The sequence below is a fragment of the Pseudoliparis swirei genome, chromosome 18 (assembly GCF_029220125.1).
Source record: "Pseudoliparis swirei isolate HS2019 ecotype Mariana Trench chromosome 18, NWPU_hadal_v1, whole genome shotgun sequence".
NCBI classification, from domain to species: domain Eukaryota; kingdom Metazoa; phylum Chordata; class Actinopteri; order Perciformes; family Liparidae; genus Pseudoliparis; species Pseudoliparis swirei.
In genome coordinates, this window is record NC_079405.1 from 15,513,963 (window position 1) to 15,531,456 (window position 17,494).

The 17,494-nt window shown below is 40.5% G+C and overlaps 1 protein-coding gene across 1 annotated transcript in view; it reads left to right on the forward strand.

Moving 5' to 3' along the window:
* The first annotated feature begins 6,495 nt into the window (after window positions 1–6,495).
* Window positions 6,496–17,494, forward strand: part of srgap3 (SLIT-ROBO Rho GTPase activating protein 3) — a 54,220-nt gene continuing 43,221 nt past the window's right edge. Inside the window, exon 1 of the mRNA XM_056437872.1 lies at window positions 6,496–7,035. Coding sequence (XP_056293847.1) covers window positions 6,972–7,035 — 64 coding nt within the window. The 5' untranslated portion in view covers window positions 6,496–6,971. The remainder of the gene's footprint in view (window positions 7,036–17,494) is intronic.

Consider the following 17,494-nt stretch of genomic DNA (forward strand, 5'->3'; position numbering starts at 1 on the left):
CAACACTAAGGAATACGTCCTTGCCTGCTCTGTTTGTGCTCGGGCTAAGGCCTCTCATCAACCACCTATAGGGTTGCTCCGCCCCTTGCCAACGCCTGGCCGTCCTTGGTCTCACATCGGCGTGGACTTTGTCACCGGTCTCCCTGTTTCTGATGGTATGACCACGATACTTACCATTGTAGACCGGTTCTCTAAGGCCGCCCACTTCGTTGGTCTTCCCAAGCTCCCTTCAGCTCATGAAACAGCAGTCCTCTTGACAAACCATGTCTTCCGCCTTCATGGCATTCCATTAGACATCGTCTCAGACCGTGGCCCTCAGTTCATCTCTCAAGTTTGGAAAGCATTCTGCCACGCTCTGGGAGCAACTGTCAGTCTGTCGTCTGGTTTCCATCCACAGACCAATGGACAGACTGAGAGAGCAAATCAAGATCTGGAGTCCGCCTTGCGCTGTGTTGCCGCTTCTAATCCTACTTCCTGGAATGCTCACCTAAGTTGGATTGAATATGCACACAACTCACTCTCCTCCTCTGCCACAGGTGTTTCTCCATTTGAGGTTTCATTAGGCTATCAGCCTCCACTGTTCCCGCACAGGAGGAGGAGTTGGCTGTCCCATCGGTGCAACATCATCTTCGACGCTGTCGCAAGATTTGGAGAGACACCAGGGCAGCGCTGTTAAAGACAACCGAGAGAAACAGGAGGACTGCTGATCGTCACCGAACCCAGGCACCAGACTACGCTCCAGGTCAGAAAGTTTGGTTGTCTTCAAGAGACATTCCATTGAAGGTTGACTCTAAGAAATTGGCACCACGCTTCATTGGACCGTTTGTGATTGAGAGCATCATTAACCCCTCCACTGTCAGACTCATCCTTCCCAAGGCTCTCCGGGTTCACCCATCCTTTCATGTCTCCCGACTGAAACCGGTCCTCACCAGTCCTTTGGTCCCTCCAACCAATCCCCCTCCTCCCGCCCGGGTCATTGACAACCATCCAGCATATACAGTCAAACGACTACTTGATGTCAGACGACGAGGCCGGGGCTTTCAGTATTTGGTTGATTGGGAGGGATACGGCCCAGAGGAGAGGTCCTGGGAACCCCGTTCCCATATCTTGGATGCGGAGTTAATTCGAGATTTTCGCAAGACTCACCCTGTCAAGCCCAGAGAGTCGCCTGGAGGCTCCCGTTGAGGAGGGGGTACTGTCATGTTGTCGTCAAGACAAGACAGTGTTTCCCTGTGTTTCCTCTGTTTCCCTGTCCTTCTGTCTCCTGTGTGTTTACCCTGTCTGTCTAGGGCTCACCAAGAAGGTGTGGCTGTCTCCTCCCTCCCCTGGGCGGTGATTGCCAGAGCAGCTGTGACTGATCATCAATTAGGACGCTGGCTACTTAAACTGCCCTCATACCCCTTTATGTTGTTGGATCGTTTGTTTCTCTCCTGTTGCCAGACTGTGGTTCTGCTCAGTGAACAATTAAAAGAAACCTTTTTATTTGGAAAGAAAGACTCCTTGTGCTGCTTTTGGGTTCCTGCCTTGCTCACCCCTTAACAGTCACATTTCTTTGTGTGATTAAGGGCAGTGGAAGTAAGAGTTTTAACTTAGTGAGACAATTATCTGTTTATTAATAAAGAGTAGTTATATTTACTGTACCTGTTTTCTAATTCACTGTGGTTAAGTTAGGTTCAAAACATTTAATTAGGATTAAAGTATAATTCTTAAATGTCAAGTCTTGTCTGTCCTTTGACATAAAAAATCCCTCATATCATTGCTTGTTCTAAGTCTCCACACACACTACAGCGCGTTTATTGAACATGTTTTGTTTTTTTCCTGTTTATTTAATGTCAAGTCTGTTCTTTCTAACTGATTAGTACGTGTGAAATCTGGGAGACGAGTGGGCATGTGTTCATGTCAGAGAACGAAAAGTCCTCCACAACAGATGGCCAGTGTCGCACAAAGTACTGAAAAGCAATTATTATCTTATAAACACATTAGCAACACACATTTCCATATTATCGGCAAAGAGAATAATACAAAAGTGTCTCACAGTTAGTAAAAAAAAGTAGTGCAGGCCCAGGATTTGAGGCTTGGACAGAAGATCAAACAGATACCCGTTCCTCCCATGTAACTCAGCTGCAATAACATGCAATTTTGAGAAAAGCACAAGCAAGAACAAGGGAATATCCTCAAAGCAGTCAGGTATGATATATCCTGTGTAATTTTAAATTGGGATTTTCTCCTAGTGTTTAAAGGACACTCAGTGAGATTACTCTAAAGATCCTTTTCTCAGGTACTGCATGGCAAAGTAATATTCAGAGATATGAGCCTATTTGTAATGTGAAGAACATGGCATAATAAGTCTTCCCTCAGCACGAGAGCTGGATGACTGATTGATGACAGTGTAAAAGAATAGAGGTTGTCAGTGGTTTGCGATAGAAGTAAATATTTTAGTGAAAACGACATACAAAATCTACTTAAATTATATATATGCCCCGAGATATATGTGCCGAATGTGAGCCATGAACATGTTTGAAGCTATTTTATGCTGCAAATCAGAGCAGCTGAAAGACAGTAGCAGAAGAAAGAAAACAATATACACCTTTAATCTGGAGCTCACAGAAGACTCATTTGTTGTATTTTTCTTAACCTCATTATTTCTAGATGAAGTCATCATGTGTAAGACATTTCTTCTTCCAAATTCAGACATTTCATGTTTTAGAGGTTATTGTTTTTTGAAGGTTGACAAAACAGTCCAACACAACAGGTTGTTCTTTAGGATTTATTTGAAATGTTATTTGATGATGAAAATCCCCAGCTTTTACTAAAATATTGAAGAAATGTATTTGGAAGAAGTATATATTTTAAATTCTAGAAATATCCTGGGAATTCTTTATTCATAGATTAAACTAAAGTTAGTGACACATGAAAGTGCATCTGAACCTAACTGAAGGTAAAACAATGTGTATTAGAGGTGACACTCGTTACCTCATACATTCAATATTATTATTATTGTAACAGAATCATCCAGTTGGTCAAAAGTAGGAAGTAGCTAAAATAAACAAATATATATATTGATTCCAAAATACAATACACTTCATTGTTGGGTGGATGTAGAGGCCGATATGATTGCTGTTGACCCTGACTCGACAAAACACAAGCAAAAAGCAGTGTACAAACCTGCACTGACATTACATTTAAACAATACCTACAGAAATTCACTTAACGCTCCACGTTGCATATCCGACAGAGCTGTTTCATAACAGTGAAACTTGTTCCATCACATGCTGCCTATTTTAAGATTCCCACAGAGCAAAGATCTTTTACATTAAAAAAGATGCAATTATGAGTGATATGAGATCCATCTCAACTCCATACAATGATTCATCTGGATGAAGAAGAAATACATTACTAGAAGGAAGCAGCCCTGAAGGCTTATCTGCTGTCTTCTTCTCCACACATTTGAAAATCATTCCATGGTTGAGTACCACTACATTAGGTCTCAATACTGGCCTTTTTTCTCAACAAATGCAAACTATTCTTTTGATACTTTCAGATGAAAGTGTGGATGAATGGGTAAAACATTAAACTATAGGTATTAATATGTAATAATTTGAAATCAGTTTTTCTTGGTCACTTTTATTTGACATTCAGTGCAAGTGATCAGATGTAAAAGGGGTCATAGATTGTCCTGTTGACAGCGTTGTCTAAGATGCCTGTAACTGGGATTTCTACAGTCAAATGATCCATTACATTCTCCAACCCGCTTATCCTATTTAGGGTTGCAGGGCTGACATTGTGCAAGGGCAGGGTTCACCCTGGACAGGTTGCCAGTTTATCACAGGGCGTATATAAAGTCAGACAACCATTCACGCTCACATTCACACCTACAGACAATTTATAGCCTCCAGTTAACCTGAGCTACAAGTCTCTGGACTGTCGGAGGAAGCCGGAGACCTCGAAGGGAATCACTGGGGAAAACGCACATCGGGGTTTAAAACCCTGGTCCCTCTTGCTGTGATGTGACAGTGCTAGCTACTAGAAATATTATCTTTAATAATCAATTCAGCATTAGCATTTTGACTCATCAAATTTGATAATTTAAATAATTTGTAATATTCTATTTGTTGGGTTAGGATTAAAAAGAAAAACAATTGTCTCCACGCATTTACACATTCACTAAGATTTTTTTGGGATGTCAGAGAGGCTTTTTTTTCCATGTTGGGTTGAGCCGTTCCCACTCTTATTCTATAGAAAGAAATAGTCAACGGATCTCACAATGGATCTTTGTGTTATAAAAATAGTGAAGTCACAGTTTCCCAGGCTTCCCCCCTGAGATGCCTAATGAAAGAGGTAGGGGTGAGGAACAGAGGGATGGTGGGAGGGATGTAGGGATGCGGAAAGGTTACTTCTGCTGACTTCTCCGTAGTAAACACAAACAAAAGCAGAATCCACCCTGCTGTCACTCTGGCCCTCCAGCAGACCTCTCTGTCACAGCTGATATGTCTGCTCTCTCCACTCCTCAGGCGTGTGATACACACGGCCTGACTAACAATTTAGACCCACCACTCGAACTGCAAAGACACAAAAGACAGTGTGATGCGGTGAGAAACAGAACACAGGAAAGACACCTTTTCTCTGTCTCTCTGTCGTATTCGCTGAACACAGACATAGATATTACACATACACTGCCAGAGGCCATTTGAATTCCTCAGGGTCTTTTCCTCCTGCAAAGAGGGTTGTGCCTGCCGTGTTCAACTGCCAGAAAATATATTTTTACATCACCAGGCGGCAAATAATCCAAACATGATCTCTTAAGTCGTCCCTGGGGAGAAAACAGGAGGGCAGAGGCACGCCAACATTTATGTCAATGGATATTCTTCGGGTGACAGAAACACTGTAGATTTCTTCTTCATCTCTGTAATTGTTCAATTCAACTGTTTTTAAGGTTGGTGTTGCTGAAGTTTGTTTTGAAAGGTGCTATATGAATAAAGTTACATTGTTAAGTTATAGTTGATGATACTACTACTACTACTACTACTACTACTACTAATAATAATAATGTAGGTGTTTTCCTTCTTTTTTCAATAATGATTCAGTTGTATATGTGTAGTAGATGCTTATTAGTTTATCATACGCCATCAGGTCTGCAGTTACAATATAGTTAATAAGACACTGATACAGGGCCATGAGTTTAAGAGGTATACCATTTTTAAGTTAGCTTTTTTTACTCAAAAAACCTTTCTATCTTTTCTTTTTTTCAGATAAGGCAGAATGTTTACCCACTAGTATCAAAAATATCCTCCAACCCTTCAGCGTGAAATATGCATTGAAGCCTGTGAGGTGCAGATGGAAATGTGGACGACGTGTGACAGTTTGCAGGTTTGAGTCGGCTCACTGTGAGTCAACAGCCTGTTCCCTCCTGAACTGAGAACAGCTCAGGTGAAAGACAACAAACTGAGTTCCATGGACTGTTAAAACGCAGTGAAGAACCCAGATGACAGGATCTGTCAGGAAACACACTCAGTCCCTGTCTCTACAATTCTTTGAACAATGAAACTTTCTACATGATATGAATTCATATATTCGTTTCTCTATTCAAGAAATGCATGACTTCCATCACACAGGCACAGATGAATGCAATTCAATTCAATTTGTTTTGTATAGCCCAACATTACAAATTACAAATTTGCACAAGAGGGCTTTACAATCTATACACATAGGACATCCTCTGTCCCGAGACATCCCATCGGATCAGGAAAAACTGCCCCAACTTTAACTGGGAAAAAAAGAGAAGAACCCTTCATGAGAGCAACAGAGGAGGATCCCTAAAATATATGTTGTGCATAGAATGAACAACATTAATGATTTAATGAATATAACATAAATGACTGATATGAATGAACGTAAATTAATTGAAAGACAGAAATGTAACTATTTTAACCAAAGTTGGGAAGTTTTGTGTTCCTTTCCTGATGTTAAGAGTATTATGATGTATTATTATGTGTTCTCGGTTCTCCTGAGCAATATTTGACATTACGTTTTTGGAACAATTTGTTCAATGAGTTTTTATATCCTTTTACATCTGTGCAAGTTTAATGACATTTCTGTCACTGACATTCTTGCCCTTACATTCATCTTTAATTGTCTGCCTCAGCTCTGCCAACAGAGGAGAAGAGATGCAGTAAACAATGGGTTCAACGAGGGCATGCCAATACACCTGTTTGCAACAATGGAGGGTGTGGTGAAAAGGATATCAGCCCTTTTTGGAAGATATTGTTGTGTCTATATTTGTGGTTACCACAGCAGCAGCAGTGCCTTCATCATGCACCATCGGGCATGTGTGTGTGTGTGTGTGTGTGTGTTCGTGTGCGTGAGAGAGAGAGAGAGAGAGAGAGAGAGAGAGAGAGAGAGGGAGGGGCGGGGGGAAAGACATGTGGTTTGACAATATGAGGAGGCTCACGTGACGATCTTTTAAATTCCTGTTCCCCTGCAACGCAATTTGTCAGAGTAGCCTACGAATGCTGTGTCCCTGCCTCGCTGCTCTCACGCACGTCTCATCCTTTTTGGTCACAGAAGCTACAACAGGGACTTGACTGCTTGAACAGCTTCAAGCGACGCTCCGCTCTCTTCATCATGTTGTTATTACAGTTTTGAGCTCGCTTGAGTTTTTTTGTTTTCCCTGCTGAAGCGCCTGAGTTGACTGGCTCCATCAGGAGGAGGAGGAGAAGAGGAGGGGGAGGAAAGAGAGAAAACCCAAGCAGAAAAAGAGAAGAATAAAACATTGGACTGCTGCTCGTGTGTTATTTCTGCACTGATCCGGTGATTCGAGCTGCGGGAGTACAACACATGTACACGTCTGTGCTCCTCAATGCGCGGCCACTAGAAGGGGAAGGTGGAAAACGCGGCTCCGTTGCAAGTCCGGGATCATCACCTCTCCATACTCAAGATAGTCCTCGACCATCACCCTCACAGCGCGGGGAACGATGTCATCTACGAGATTCAAGAAGGATAAGGAGATCATTGCGGACTATGAGACCCAAGTGAAAGGTGCGTGTGAGTCTGTGTTGACTCTGCGGAGGCTGGCCGATGGTCCTCCTCCATGTTTGTGCTGCTCTTTTGATTATCGTATCATAGGTTAGTGAAATCAGCCTTACTGCTTGAACTGTCGTATTGTGTTCATCTAGAGAGCTGACAGGCTTCCCCCTCCAGGGCAGGTAAACCGTGACAGTCACCCCAATGACAGAGATCAGACTGCGAGCAGCGATCCGCCGGTTTCATTTCCTTCTCTCTCGTGTGCACATGTTTCTTAGATTAATTCATCAATAGCCAGAGGGATGTCCGTGTGCTGAATGATCACGTGTCATAATGTGGTTGTGCAGCTTCATTACTGGGTAAACTGATCCCCGTATTGAAATCAGTGGAGGATGGAGCAAGGACTGGCTGTGTTATTGCACCTTATTCTTTCACATTTTGGGGCCTGTGTTTGGTTTATTGTGGCTGGGGAGGTTAGAGATGTCGATCCCATGTTCTCTGCCTTTGATTCAGTTGGACTGTTTCTCATCTGGTATTATGGATCAAACATTCTGTGGCTTAATGAAACCTGTTTTCAATTATTTTCTGCACTCCAATGTAACTTCACCCGTGGTATGATTTTACTTACTATTTCCGAATCATAAATATCTTAAATCAGAGGGTCATTTATAGACTGATGGTGTAGCATTATGATTTGGTTCCAAAAGAGTCTTATTAGTGAATGATGACACTGTGGATACAGAGCTTGCTGTTGAGCATTGTGTTAGACATGCGGTCAATTTAACTGTATTTGTTAAAGAGTCAACCTATGGTGAACTGTGTGGATTATTTAAAGCTTTGTGAAGAAACAGAATGATTAATAATACAATTTTCCAAGTATTTAAAGGCAAATACAGGACACCCAAATAAACAACCACAAAATGCATAAAGTGGCAGTTTATTCTGCCTTGTGTAAAAATGACGGCGGCATACTGTACATACAAGTAGAGTAGACTGGTTATGAGCAGACAGTTCCCTAAGTGGAGCTGGGGTTCAGTTTCAAGGCATTGGACCCATTACTGGCACTCTCACTCTCAGTGGTTTCCCAAATGTTATGCCTCGGGGGACTTCAGCTGATCATCCCAGACTATTGCACAAGTCCAGACCTTTGGATGCTAAGATTGTGAGCCGTTTCATTTGTAGGCTTCACACTCTTCTTTGTGTTGATTATTGTGATTCAGCTGCTAGTCCTACCCTTTAGACTTTCTGCATATGCCTCTATAACCTTAGTTTGGTCTCTTGGCATGTGCTCGTCATTCAAAAAATTGCATGTCTTGTTTCTGCCAATATCTTATTCCACTACTTTCGATTTTACTCAAGGCCATGTTTTTGGTAATTCAGACATTAATTATTCATCTTAGATCTCAATGAGCCATGGGAGAATTACTCTAGTTTCATAGAGGCCCTGTGTGCTGCCTCTTTGCATTAGACGGGGCCCTTGAACTGTGGGGGTACAAAGTAAATGTTAATTTATGGAGAATGGTGCTTGTTTCTCATTCACAGCTGGTTTGTTGCATTGCCTACAGACACGTAGGGCTATATGCTCCTGACATCCACAACCTCACAACAATGGCAATATTATGAATCAAAGCGGGCAGGGACCGACGCGTAATGAAATTCAAATTGGAAATTGCACCTGTCTTACTCTGAGTTATTACTTTATTGTTAATGTGTACATGGCAGAAGGGGCCACATTATCAGTATGTAATTAATTGGAACAAAGCAACAGGTTTTCTTTATTATGTATGAGGTCTAATTAAAACATAAAATCACTTGGTTTCAGCAGTGCCAGTACTTTGGCTATGACAAAATATTGTTTCCTTAAGTATACTGGCTGCAAATGTTAGAATATAGATAATTAAATTCCTTTGTTTCACTTTGCTAAAATCTTAAAACACAGCCATTAATGAATGTTTGACAACCCTTGAGGCTGGCTCCCAAAGCCTAGGTCTCTGAAGAACTCTGGGAGATGGTGTTCACTTTATTCAAGCTGTACAGCTGGCAGATCCTGCATTAGCATGACAATAGACAGGGTTCATACGCTGAACTGAAATAGCCTGACCGAGGAGCTTGAACTCTGTTTTGGGGCTTACCACCGTGTGTTTGCTGGACAGAACCCCCCCACTCCCCCTGCTCCTGTTTGCCAGTCTAATAGGCAGTTTGTGAAGTGTTGCTCCCCAGGCTCAGCCATCAGCAGCTGTTTGACATTTGCGCTCCAGGTTCCGAGGCTAAAATATGTCTGCAGTATAAACTTCCACATCCGCAGGACGATGATGAACTGAAACCATCAGTCTTCATCATCTAACATTAGATGCTTTAAAAGTCCAGTGAGCATCGGTTAACTAGCTTGCTTAACATAGAAAGAGAGGGTAATAGCGGATGGAGGATGAGAGAGGCAGTAATTAAACCATATGTGAACACAGGAAGAAGCTTTGAAACCAAACTTGAACACTTAAATGACACATTTAAAAGTCAAGACATCCATGGTCTTCTGCACAGAGGAAATCTTTTTGCTGTACGGTACTTTGGCTCGAGAGACAGCAGGTCGCCTGTTCAGTTGGCTGAGATCCTTGCAAAATATGTCTCATTCATTGTACTTGGAGTGAACCACTGTTTTACCCCAGTCTTATTTTCTTACATGGCACTTTAGTGTTTGAATTTTTGCTGCAGTATTAGGGAAATAAAAGTCTGTGTGATCAGTGCTTTAATGAGTTAGCTTAGTTTGATGCTATTCTTTTCTTAGATGTCTAACTCAGACACGACAGCAACAGTCATTACACACACTGACACCAATACACCCACGCACACAGACAGGCAGACAGAAATACAGGCATATTGTGTTCGAGAGGAGGCTCAGTTTTAATGTGATGGAATTTACCCAAGACTTCATTTGCTTTCACTTATTTTTTTTCACCTCTGGGTTCAGCTTTCATTTAGTTGCTTGTGTCTGCTGGTTCCTTTCTGCCAGACTAAATGCAAACAAGTTTAACCTCCCAAGCAGAACAAATCTTTTATTTTAAAATGATTAATTATATTATTTTATTTCCTTTGCAGTTGTACATGTCAATCATTAGTATGTACAGCAACGAGTGTGAATCCACACTTCTCACCCCTGATATGAAAATAAAACTATAGAATGTCGTGTGTGATAGGAGATACCTTAAAAGGTGAGTGAGTTTGGTGAAATGCTGATGAGAATGATGTCAGACACTATGTTGGTCTGCGTGTTTGTTGTTGCTCCCGGGGATAAGTGTTTTTTAGCAAAGTAAAAACGTGTCGGTCAATTGATGCTGCATGGTAATGTTTATCAAGATCAAAGCTTGTCCAATTATGGTGGGATTTGGTCAATCACCTATCATCATTGTGCCGGGCAACAGGAAGCTGCCTGCGTAGAAACTGACATGTTGGGAGTTGGGAGAGAAATGGTCGCATTGACTCACTGGCAGCTTGTTTGGCAAACCTGCTGCTGACGGAGAGAACGTGTACTAGCTATTTAGACAGAATAATCTTAGTGGGACAGCGTGTTTATTCTTTGGTCCAATACATTGTGGCTTTCATTCATAGTTGGTTTGTTTGTGTGCTGTGGCAGTGACTAGTTACGATACAGTGAGGTGAAGTTAATAGAACAGTTTGACCCTTCAGGAAATATACTGATTCACTTTCTCATCGAGAGTTAAGAGTAGAAGGTTGATGCTGCTCTTGTGTGTGTAAGCTAACTATGAAGCTACCTCCAGCAGCCAGTTAGCTTCACTTAGCATAAAGACTGAAGACACAAGGAAACAGGTAGCTTATCTCTGGCCTACCAGCATCTTAAAAGGTCACTAATTCACATATCCCATGTAATCCATAGAATGTATTTAATATGAATTTAGTCATTGTGATTTTGCCCAAAAGGTTTCTGAAGAGCAGTTGTAAAGCTTGTGGATCCGGCCAGCACCATTGCAGTGAGGACAAAGCCCATCTCCCAGCAAAAATTGTGCAAAGAGGTGGATTGGTGTGTGACGCAGCAGAAAAAAACATCTTGTGGCGAACAACTTGAGATGAGATGGCACCTACTTGTCACTCAAAGCAGCCACCCCCTTAATTATGCTTACATTTAACCCTTAATGTGATTTAACCCTTGTGTTGCCTTCGGGTCAATTTGACCCGATTCAATGTTTCACACTCCTGTCGCCTTCGGGTCAATATGACCCGATTCAATGTTTAACCCTCCTGTTACCTTTATATTTACTAACATATTTTACCCTTGAGGTCAATATGACCCCAGCTATTAAAATCTCCAGAAAATTATTAGAATTAATATTGTTTTCCAAGTTTAAGTGTGAGGTACTTTATGTTTGTTTGTTGACTCCCGAAAGAACACCGACATTAAACATTGAATCGGGTCAAATTGACCCGAAGGCGACAGGAGGGTTAAATATTGAATCGGGTCAAAATGACCCGAAGGCAACACAAGGGTTAAACAAATTAGTTATATACATATTCACAATATTCTTGTTATGATTGGGTTTATTAACTATGAAGACCTTAACTGTTTTTAGTACAAGGCTGTTATGGGGGTCTATGGGGATTGACTTCAGCCTCAAGTGGCCATTTGAGGAAAGCAGTTTTGTGGCACTTCCACATTGGTTTCATTTCCCTGCACCGGAGGTTGCTGCTTGATTTAATCCACACACAAAAAAATAGTAAATTGTGTATATTTTGTCTTGGTTTATGTGTCAGACTATTTCTCGCTAGCTTTTTCTCTCTTCCAGTCTTTATCCGAAGATCTCTTCTAAGAGAATCAATCCTCCTATTTAATGCAAGAATGTTGAATGTTTAATGTTGAACTATATTTCTAAATGTCTTTGTAATTAATCATATTTATTAACACAACTTCAGAGGAAAGCAGAAGTTTGACAACATGTGTATTTGTCATGTTGACATAAGAGGCAACACATCTACCACATACAATATCATAAACTCAGATTAAGTGTGACAGAGATGACAAGGTCACCTGTGTCTGTTACCATTAAAACAACAACAACAAATATGGATGTCATAATGAGACATTTCATTTTCCAGTCTGCCATCAGAGTTCTCTCAACTCTGGTGATCTGCTCTGGTCTCTGTAAACTCATGAACTCATGACTGCAGCTGCCAATTGATTACTTGAGAGTTTGTTCTGCATGTTTCACAAGGATTCAAGAGATAATCAGCTTTTCATGAAACTGGTGATCTGCCCGGCAGAGATTATCTTTTAAAACAGTCTCTGTTTTTTTGTTCTGGTTTGTGTGCCGGCCTTGTTGAAGTGGACAAAGGGTCATTTAACAGAAAAACACATTCATGTTCTTGGTTATTTGGTGCCAGTCAGAGCCTGATTTCACATCTCCTTTTATTCTGTTGTGTATGCTGAATGACTCTTAATCAACACTGTCTGGAGAAGTGTAGCTGTCAACACCATGATTGTATTAGAAGTCCAGTAATGCACTGCTGTTTGCTGGAGGACTGAAACCTAGTTACAGGGCTGCTACACTTAAGGTTAATTCAAATCAAGAGTTTCAAAATGAACAGTTATTGAATGAATAGATATGTTTTGATATACAAGCCGTATTTTCTCTTATCACTTAAGCTTTGAAGATACACACATACTTTGCCATTGGATATTGACACTAAAGGCAGAAACAACTTTACAAGCTTAGGTTGAAGTGCTCTTAAAAGGTGTGAATTAATTCCGACTATGTTTGCAGTTTTTTTACTCTAAATGCCATACAGTTATTATTTTAGCATTAAACCAACGTTTTATTGATTGTCTCAAAAGCCTCACGATGTGACAGAGGTCAGTGACTAGCAGTTCAGTTGCTCCCTTATCGCCGGCAAATAGAAAATTACAGGAAATTCTTTATTACCCAACAAGTATTCATGGTGAGATGAAGCAATAGTTGACACACAAAAATGAATTAATAAACAAACTTCCTGTTGAGAAACTGTAATCTTAGAAACAGAGAAAACAGGGCAGTTGTGTAAAAATAGCTTCTCAATGAGAGTTTGATAAAGTGACTATTTGATGAAGTAATTAGTGAAGTTATTCTAGTGTCGGCTTGGGACCTTCTAAATTAACTTCATGAGGTGCCGGAGAAGTGCAGGTCCCACTATAGACTTTAGATAATTAAAGAGTGTACCGATGTGCAGCTCACAAATCCATCTCACCCACCACTGGTGGTAGAAATAGAAGCAAATATGGCACAGCCTCATTATTATTAGGAGCTCAAAACTGAGGCATTTTGTTTGATCTGCTTTACTTATTTACTGTAGGGCTGCAACTAATGATTATTTGAAATGTATCTATTTAAAATCAAAATGTTCCTCAAAGTTCAATGTTGTGTCTTTAAATTGTTTTGTCTGACGATCATTCCAAAACCCCAAAGATTATCAATTTATTATCACATGGGACAAACTGGAAATAGTGAAATTAGTTTCATCCCGACGTGCATCCTCATTCAATGCTGCCACCCATCCACATCCATCTCTCCTCCAATAAGCTGCTCCCTGGAGACTGGTGCACACGCCTGTGTTGCCATGGATACATCTCTCAGCCTTGTCCTGCTGTCCTGGATCCTGGATCCAGCACTGATGGGCAGCTAGACTCTGAAAGTGTTTTTCCATTTGGAGTTGTACAGGACTGTCTCAGAAAATTAGAATATTGTGATAAAGTTCTTTATTTTCTGTAATGCAATTAAAAAAACAAAAATGTCATGCATTCTGGATTCATTACAAATCAACTGAAATATTGCAAGCCTTTTATTCTTTTAATATTGCTGATTATGGCTTACAGCTTAAGAAAACTCTAAAATCCTATCTCATAAAATTTTAATATTTCCTCAGACCAAGTAAAAAAAAAGATTTATAACAGCTGAGTGTTTGTCAAGGCTCAGGAAACCCTTGCAGGTGTTTCGAGTTAATTAGACAATTCAAGTGATTTGTTTAATACCCTACTAGTATACTTTTTCATGATATTCTAATATTTAGAGATAGGATATTTGAGTTTTCTTAAGCTGTAAGCCATAATCAGCAATATTAAAAGAATAAAAGGCTTGCAATATTTCAGTTGATTTGTAATGAATCCAGAATGCATGACATTTTTATTTTTTTAATTGCATTGCAGAAAATAAAGAACTTCATCACAATATTCTAATTTTCTGAGACAGTCCTGTATATGGTCGGCCTACTCTAAAGCATCAGACTCCTAACGTGATGACGATACAGTCGATAAAGAGGAAGTCTGTGGCGATGTTCCTCTCCTTGCATTGTGAAGCAGAGCGAAAATGTATTTTCTTGTAATCAGCAGTGTGGTTTAAAGTTCATTGCACTTTAAGAAACTTAAAAGAGCTGTTAATCATTTAGCTTATTATCTTTAATTGTTATTAGATGCCAAGAACCAGTTGCCTAAATGGCAATAAGAGACTAGAAGTTAGTTGAAATATTGCACAACACAAGCTCATTTGATTGATTCTTAGTTTGACAGAACATTTAGTGGGAAATCTGATAAACCAGCAGATAATTAGGAGGGAGGATTAGGAGTGAGGGACGACCCAGAGACTGGCAGCTGACATCTTGCTGTAGGACGCTCCGTCGGTTCACCTCTGCTCAGCCATTGATTTGTCTCAGCTCCTGTCGTCTTATCTTTAAGTACATGTGCTGTAGCAGCCTGGACTAATGAGGGAGCAGGCGAGAGACAGACAGAAAATAACCTGCACTGACATCAGGAGCATGCTCTTATGAATCAAAAATTGCATTAATCATTTGGGATTTTTTTTAAAGAACAGAGAAGTGGGGCATTAGTTCAACGACTGTAACTTGTATTATAAGACTCAGTGCAAAGGACAGAGAGAGAGTGAATTAAGGTCTGGATAAGGGTCACGTTTGTCTCTCTGTCTGCTTTTCTTGTGAATTTGGCTCTGAAAGTGTTGAGTCCAGATACTGCAGAGCTGAGTTGGGGATTAGGTTCGTGAAAGGTTTGGCTCAGAGTAGCTTTTGTCTGGTGTGTGTGTGTCTACACACAGTTTGTGTGTCTTACTGCATGTTAATGTGAACGCTTAAAGATGTTATTTTCAAAGTATTTAAAACCATCTGAGGCTGGTTATGACACAGAGATATGTAGTTATTTCCTCCACATTCATTGCACTAGTATCCAAAAACATGAAGTGGAATCTGTACTTCTCATAGATTCAGCGACACATTTACATGCATGCTAAACATGCCTGTCATTTTTCTGTAGAGAAGACGTGTCTGTCAACCATATCACGATGGAAGATAATATCGTGTTCTTATTGCCCTGCAATGTAATGATCCATCACTCCTGTTCTATCTCTGGCAGCCTGCTGCTCTGCACAGCCCGGCTTCCCCTGCTGCCCTCAGAATGCTCTGCAGAGAATCTCTCCCATTCACTCCAGTTGTATCGCTACTTCATTGCGTCAAGACGTCACATGGCCCTCTTAAACAGCAGACTTGCATTAAAATGCTGCACCGGTGTCCTGAATAGAGTTCAGGAGGAGGTGCAGGTTAATTCTTATGAGATAAAAAGTAATGCATTGTTCTCCGCCCATACATGTATCCATAATTCATCAGAGCCAATGCCACCATCTGAGTGTGGATCAGTTTTACATTCGTAGGGGAAGTTGTTGACAAGTTTTTGCACTGAGCTGCATTTTGCCTGATGGAGACATAAACATAAACATTACAGATATTATGAGTTATGTTGAACAGAGCAACTTAATTCAAAATCTTTTGAGTAACACCCACCCCATTTAGATTATAAACTGTTTCTAGTTTTGAGAACAGAGGCTTTATTCAGCTCCAGCCAAATTGTATTTTTACATTCATTAGAAACTTCTCAAACCACACTTGGTTATCAGTTCCTTTGATTTCTATCCATATTTCCCAAACACTCATATTGTTGAGATGTAACAGATATCCTAATATAACACCTTGCATAAGAATTGAGAAGGAAGCTCCCATTGGTAGCATTTGTTTCATTCTCCGTGAACCAAACTTTGTACAGAGCCTTCGCGTGAGGCGAATGTTGAGTTCAAAAACATTTTTGGGTGGAGCACAACTCCAGTAGACAATTCAGTTCATTCAACCATTGCTAGAAACATCTCCACACTGTGCTTTAACACAGCTGCCAACACAGGGTTTTGTCTGTTAGGGTCAAATGTCAACATCCCACTATTTTTTTCAGAGGGTTTCCTGTGTGTCCACTGTGCTTTCAATTCCTGTCCTGAACGGTGAAGCGGAGATTATGTTGTGAAGCAGGTGTCGAGTATGAGGGGATGGGGTCTCTACTCTCATAATATGTTATAAACAGAATATTACATAATGAATAGAGAGCAATGGACCAGGTTGAGGAACATTAAAACTACTGAAGATCTCAGGCTATACACAATGCATACATATATATGCATATGCCAGCATTTTTCATTTTAATAAGAAACATATCTGGAACTGTCTTATTAATTTTTCTGTTTGTTTTTAAACCCCAAAAAAACAAAAGGCTAATGCCTAATTGGTTATTCTGTGGAAAAGCTTGCACAGAGTGAAAGAGATGTTTTTTCAAGCCTGCAGAGAGCTTGATAGATGCAACAAGCCCCTCCTGATTAATGCTACGATACGCACCTGCACTGCAGATGTTTGATTGGATTTCAGAGGTGGGACATTGATTTTATGGACAAGTACCATCACATCCAGGTACCTCAACAACACCTTTATTCAATCTAAGCGTCCTCTTCACCATCCAACTCTTCAATTATTTTTTCTGTTCTGTTGGGCCAAATATAAACGGAACTATTGAATCACGTTCATCACATAAATCAGAGACCCCCTGACGAAGGATTTGAAAACCACAACACCAAATAAATAACATGCAAAGCGAAATTCACTGCACAACTATGTATGCCTGGCGTGTGCGAGAGGTGCCTGCACATAACACATTGACGCTCAGCCACGGGAGTATAAATCAAGCTGAAAGTGGGGCATCCATGTTTAGCATCTTTACATAGAAATGTGTGGGTTTAAAGTCTTGTTATGTCCATGTCAGAGAGGAATGGAAGTATGCTGTGGTGGCTGTAGTTCAAGAGACATGCATAACATATAGATCATAGAGAAAATAAGAGGTCTCTAATAGCATACAGAAATCTTTTGAACAGCTTCAAAAGCAATTGATGCGTTTGAAAGAGTTATCGTCCTGGAAATCAATGAAGGCATGTTGTGTGTCAATACTCACTGTGGGTTTTATCTAACGCTGGTCGTTTTATTTCTTTACTTCATGGTAGCAGATCAGAGCAGAGAAAAATATGGACCTCAGAAGGATTTCTTTTATTCAAGGAGTGTAATAATAGTGCACAGGACTTATGTTGGTGGTATTTAAAAAAGAAAAACCATCATTTTCACTTAAGCT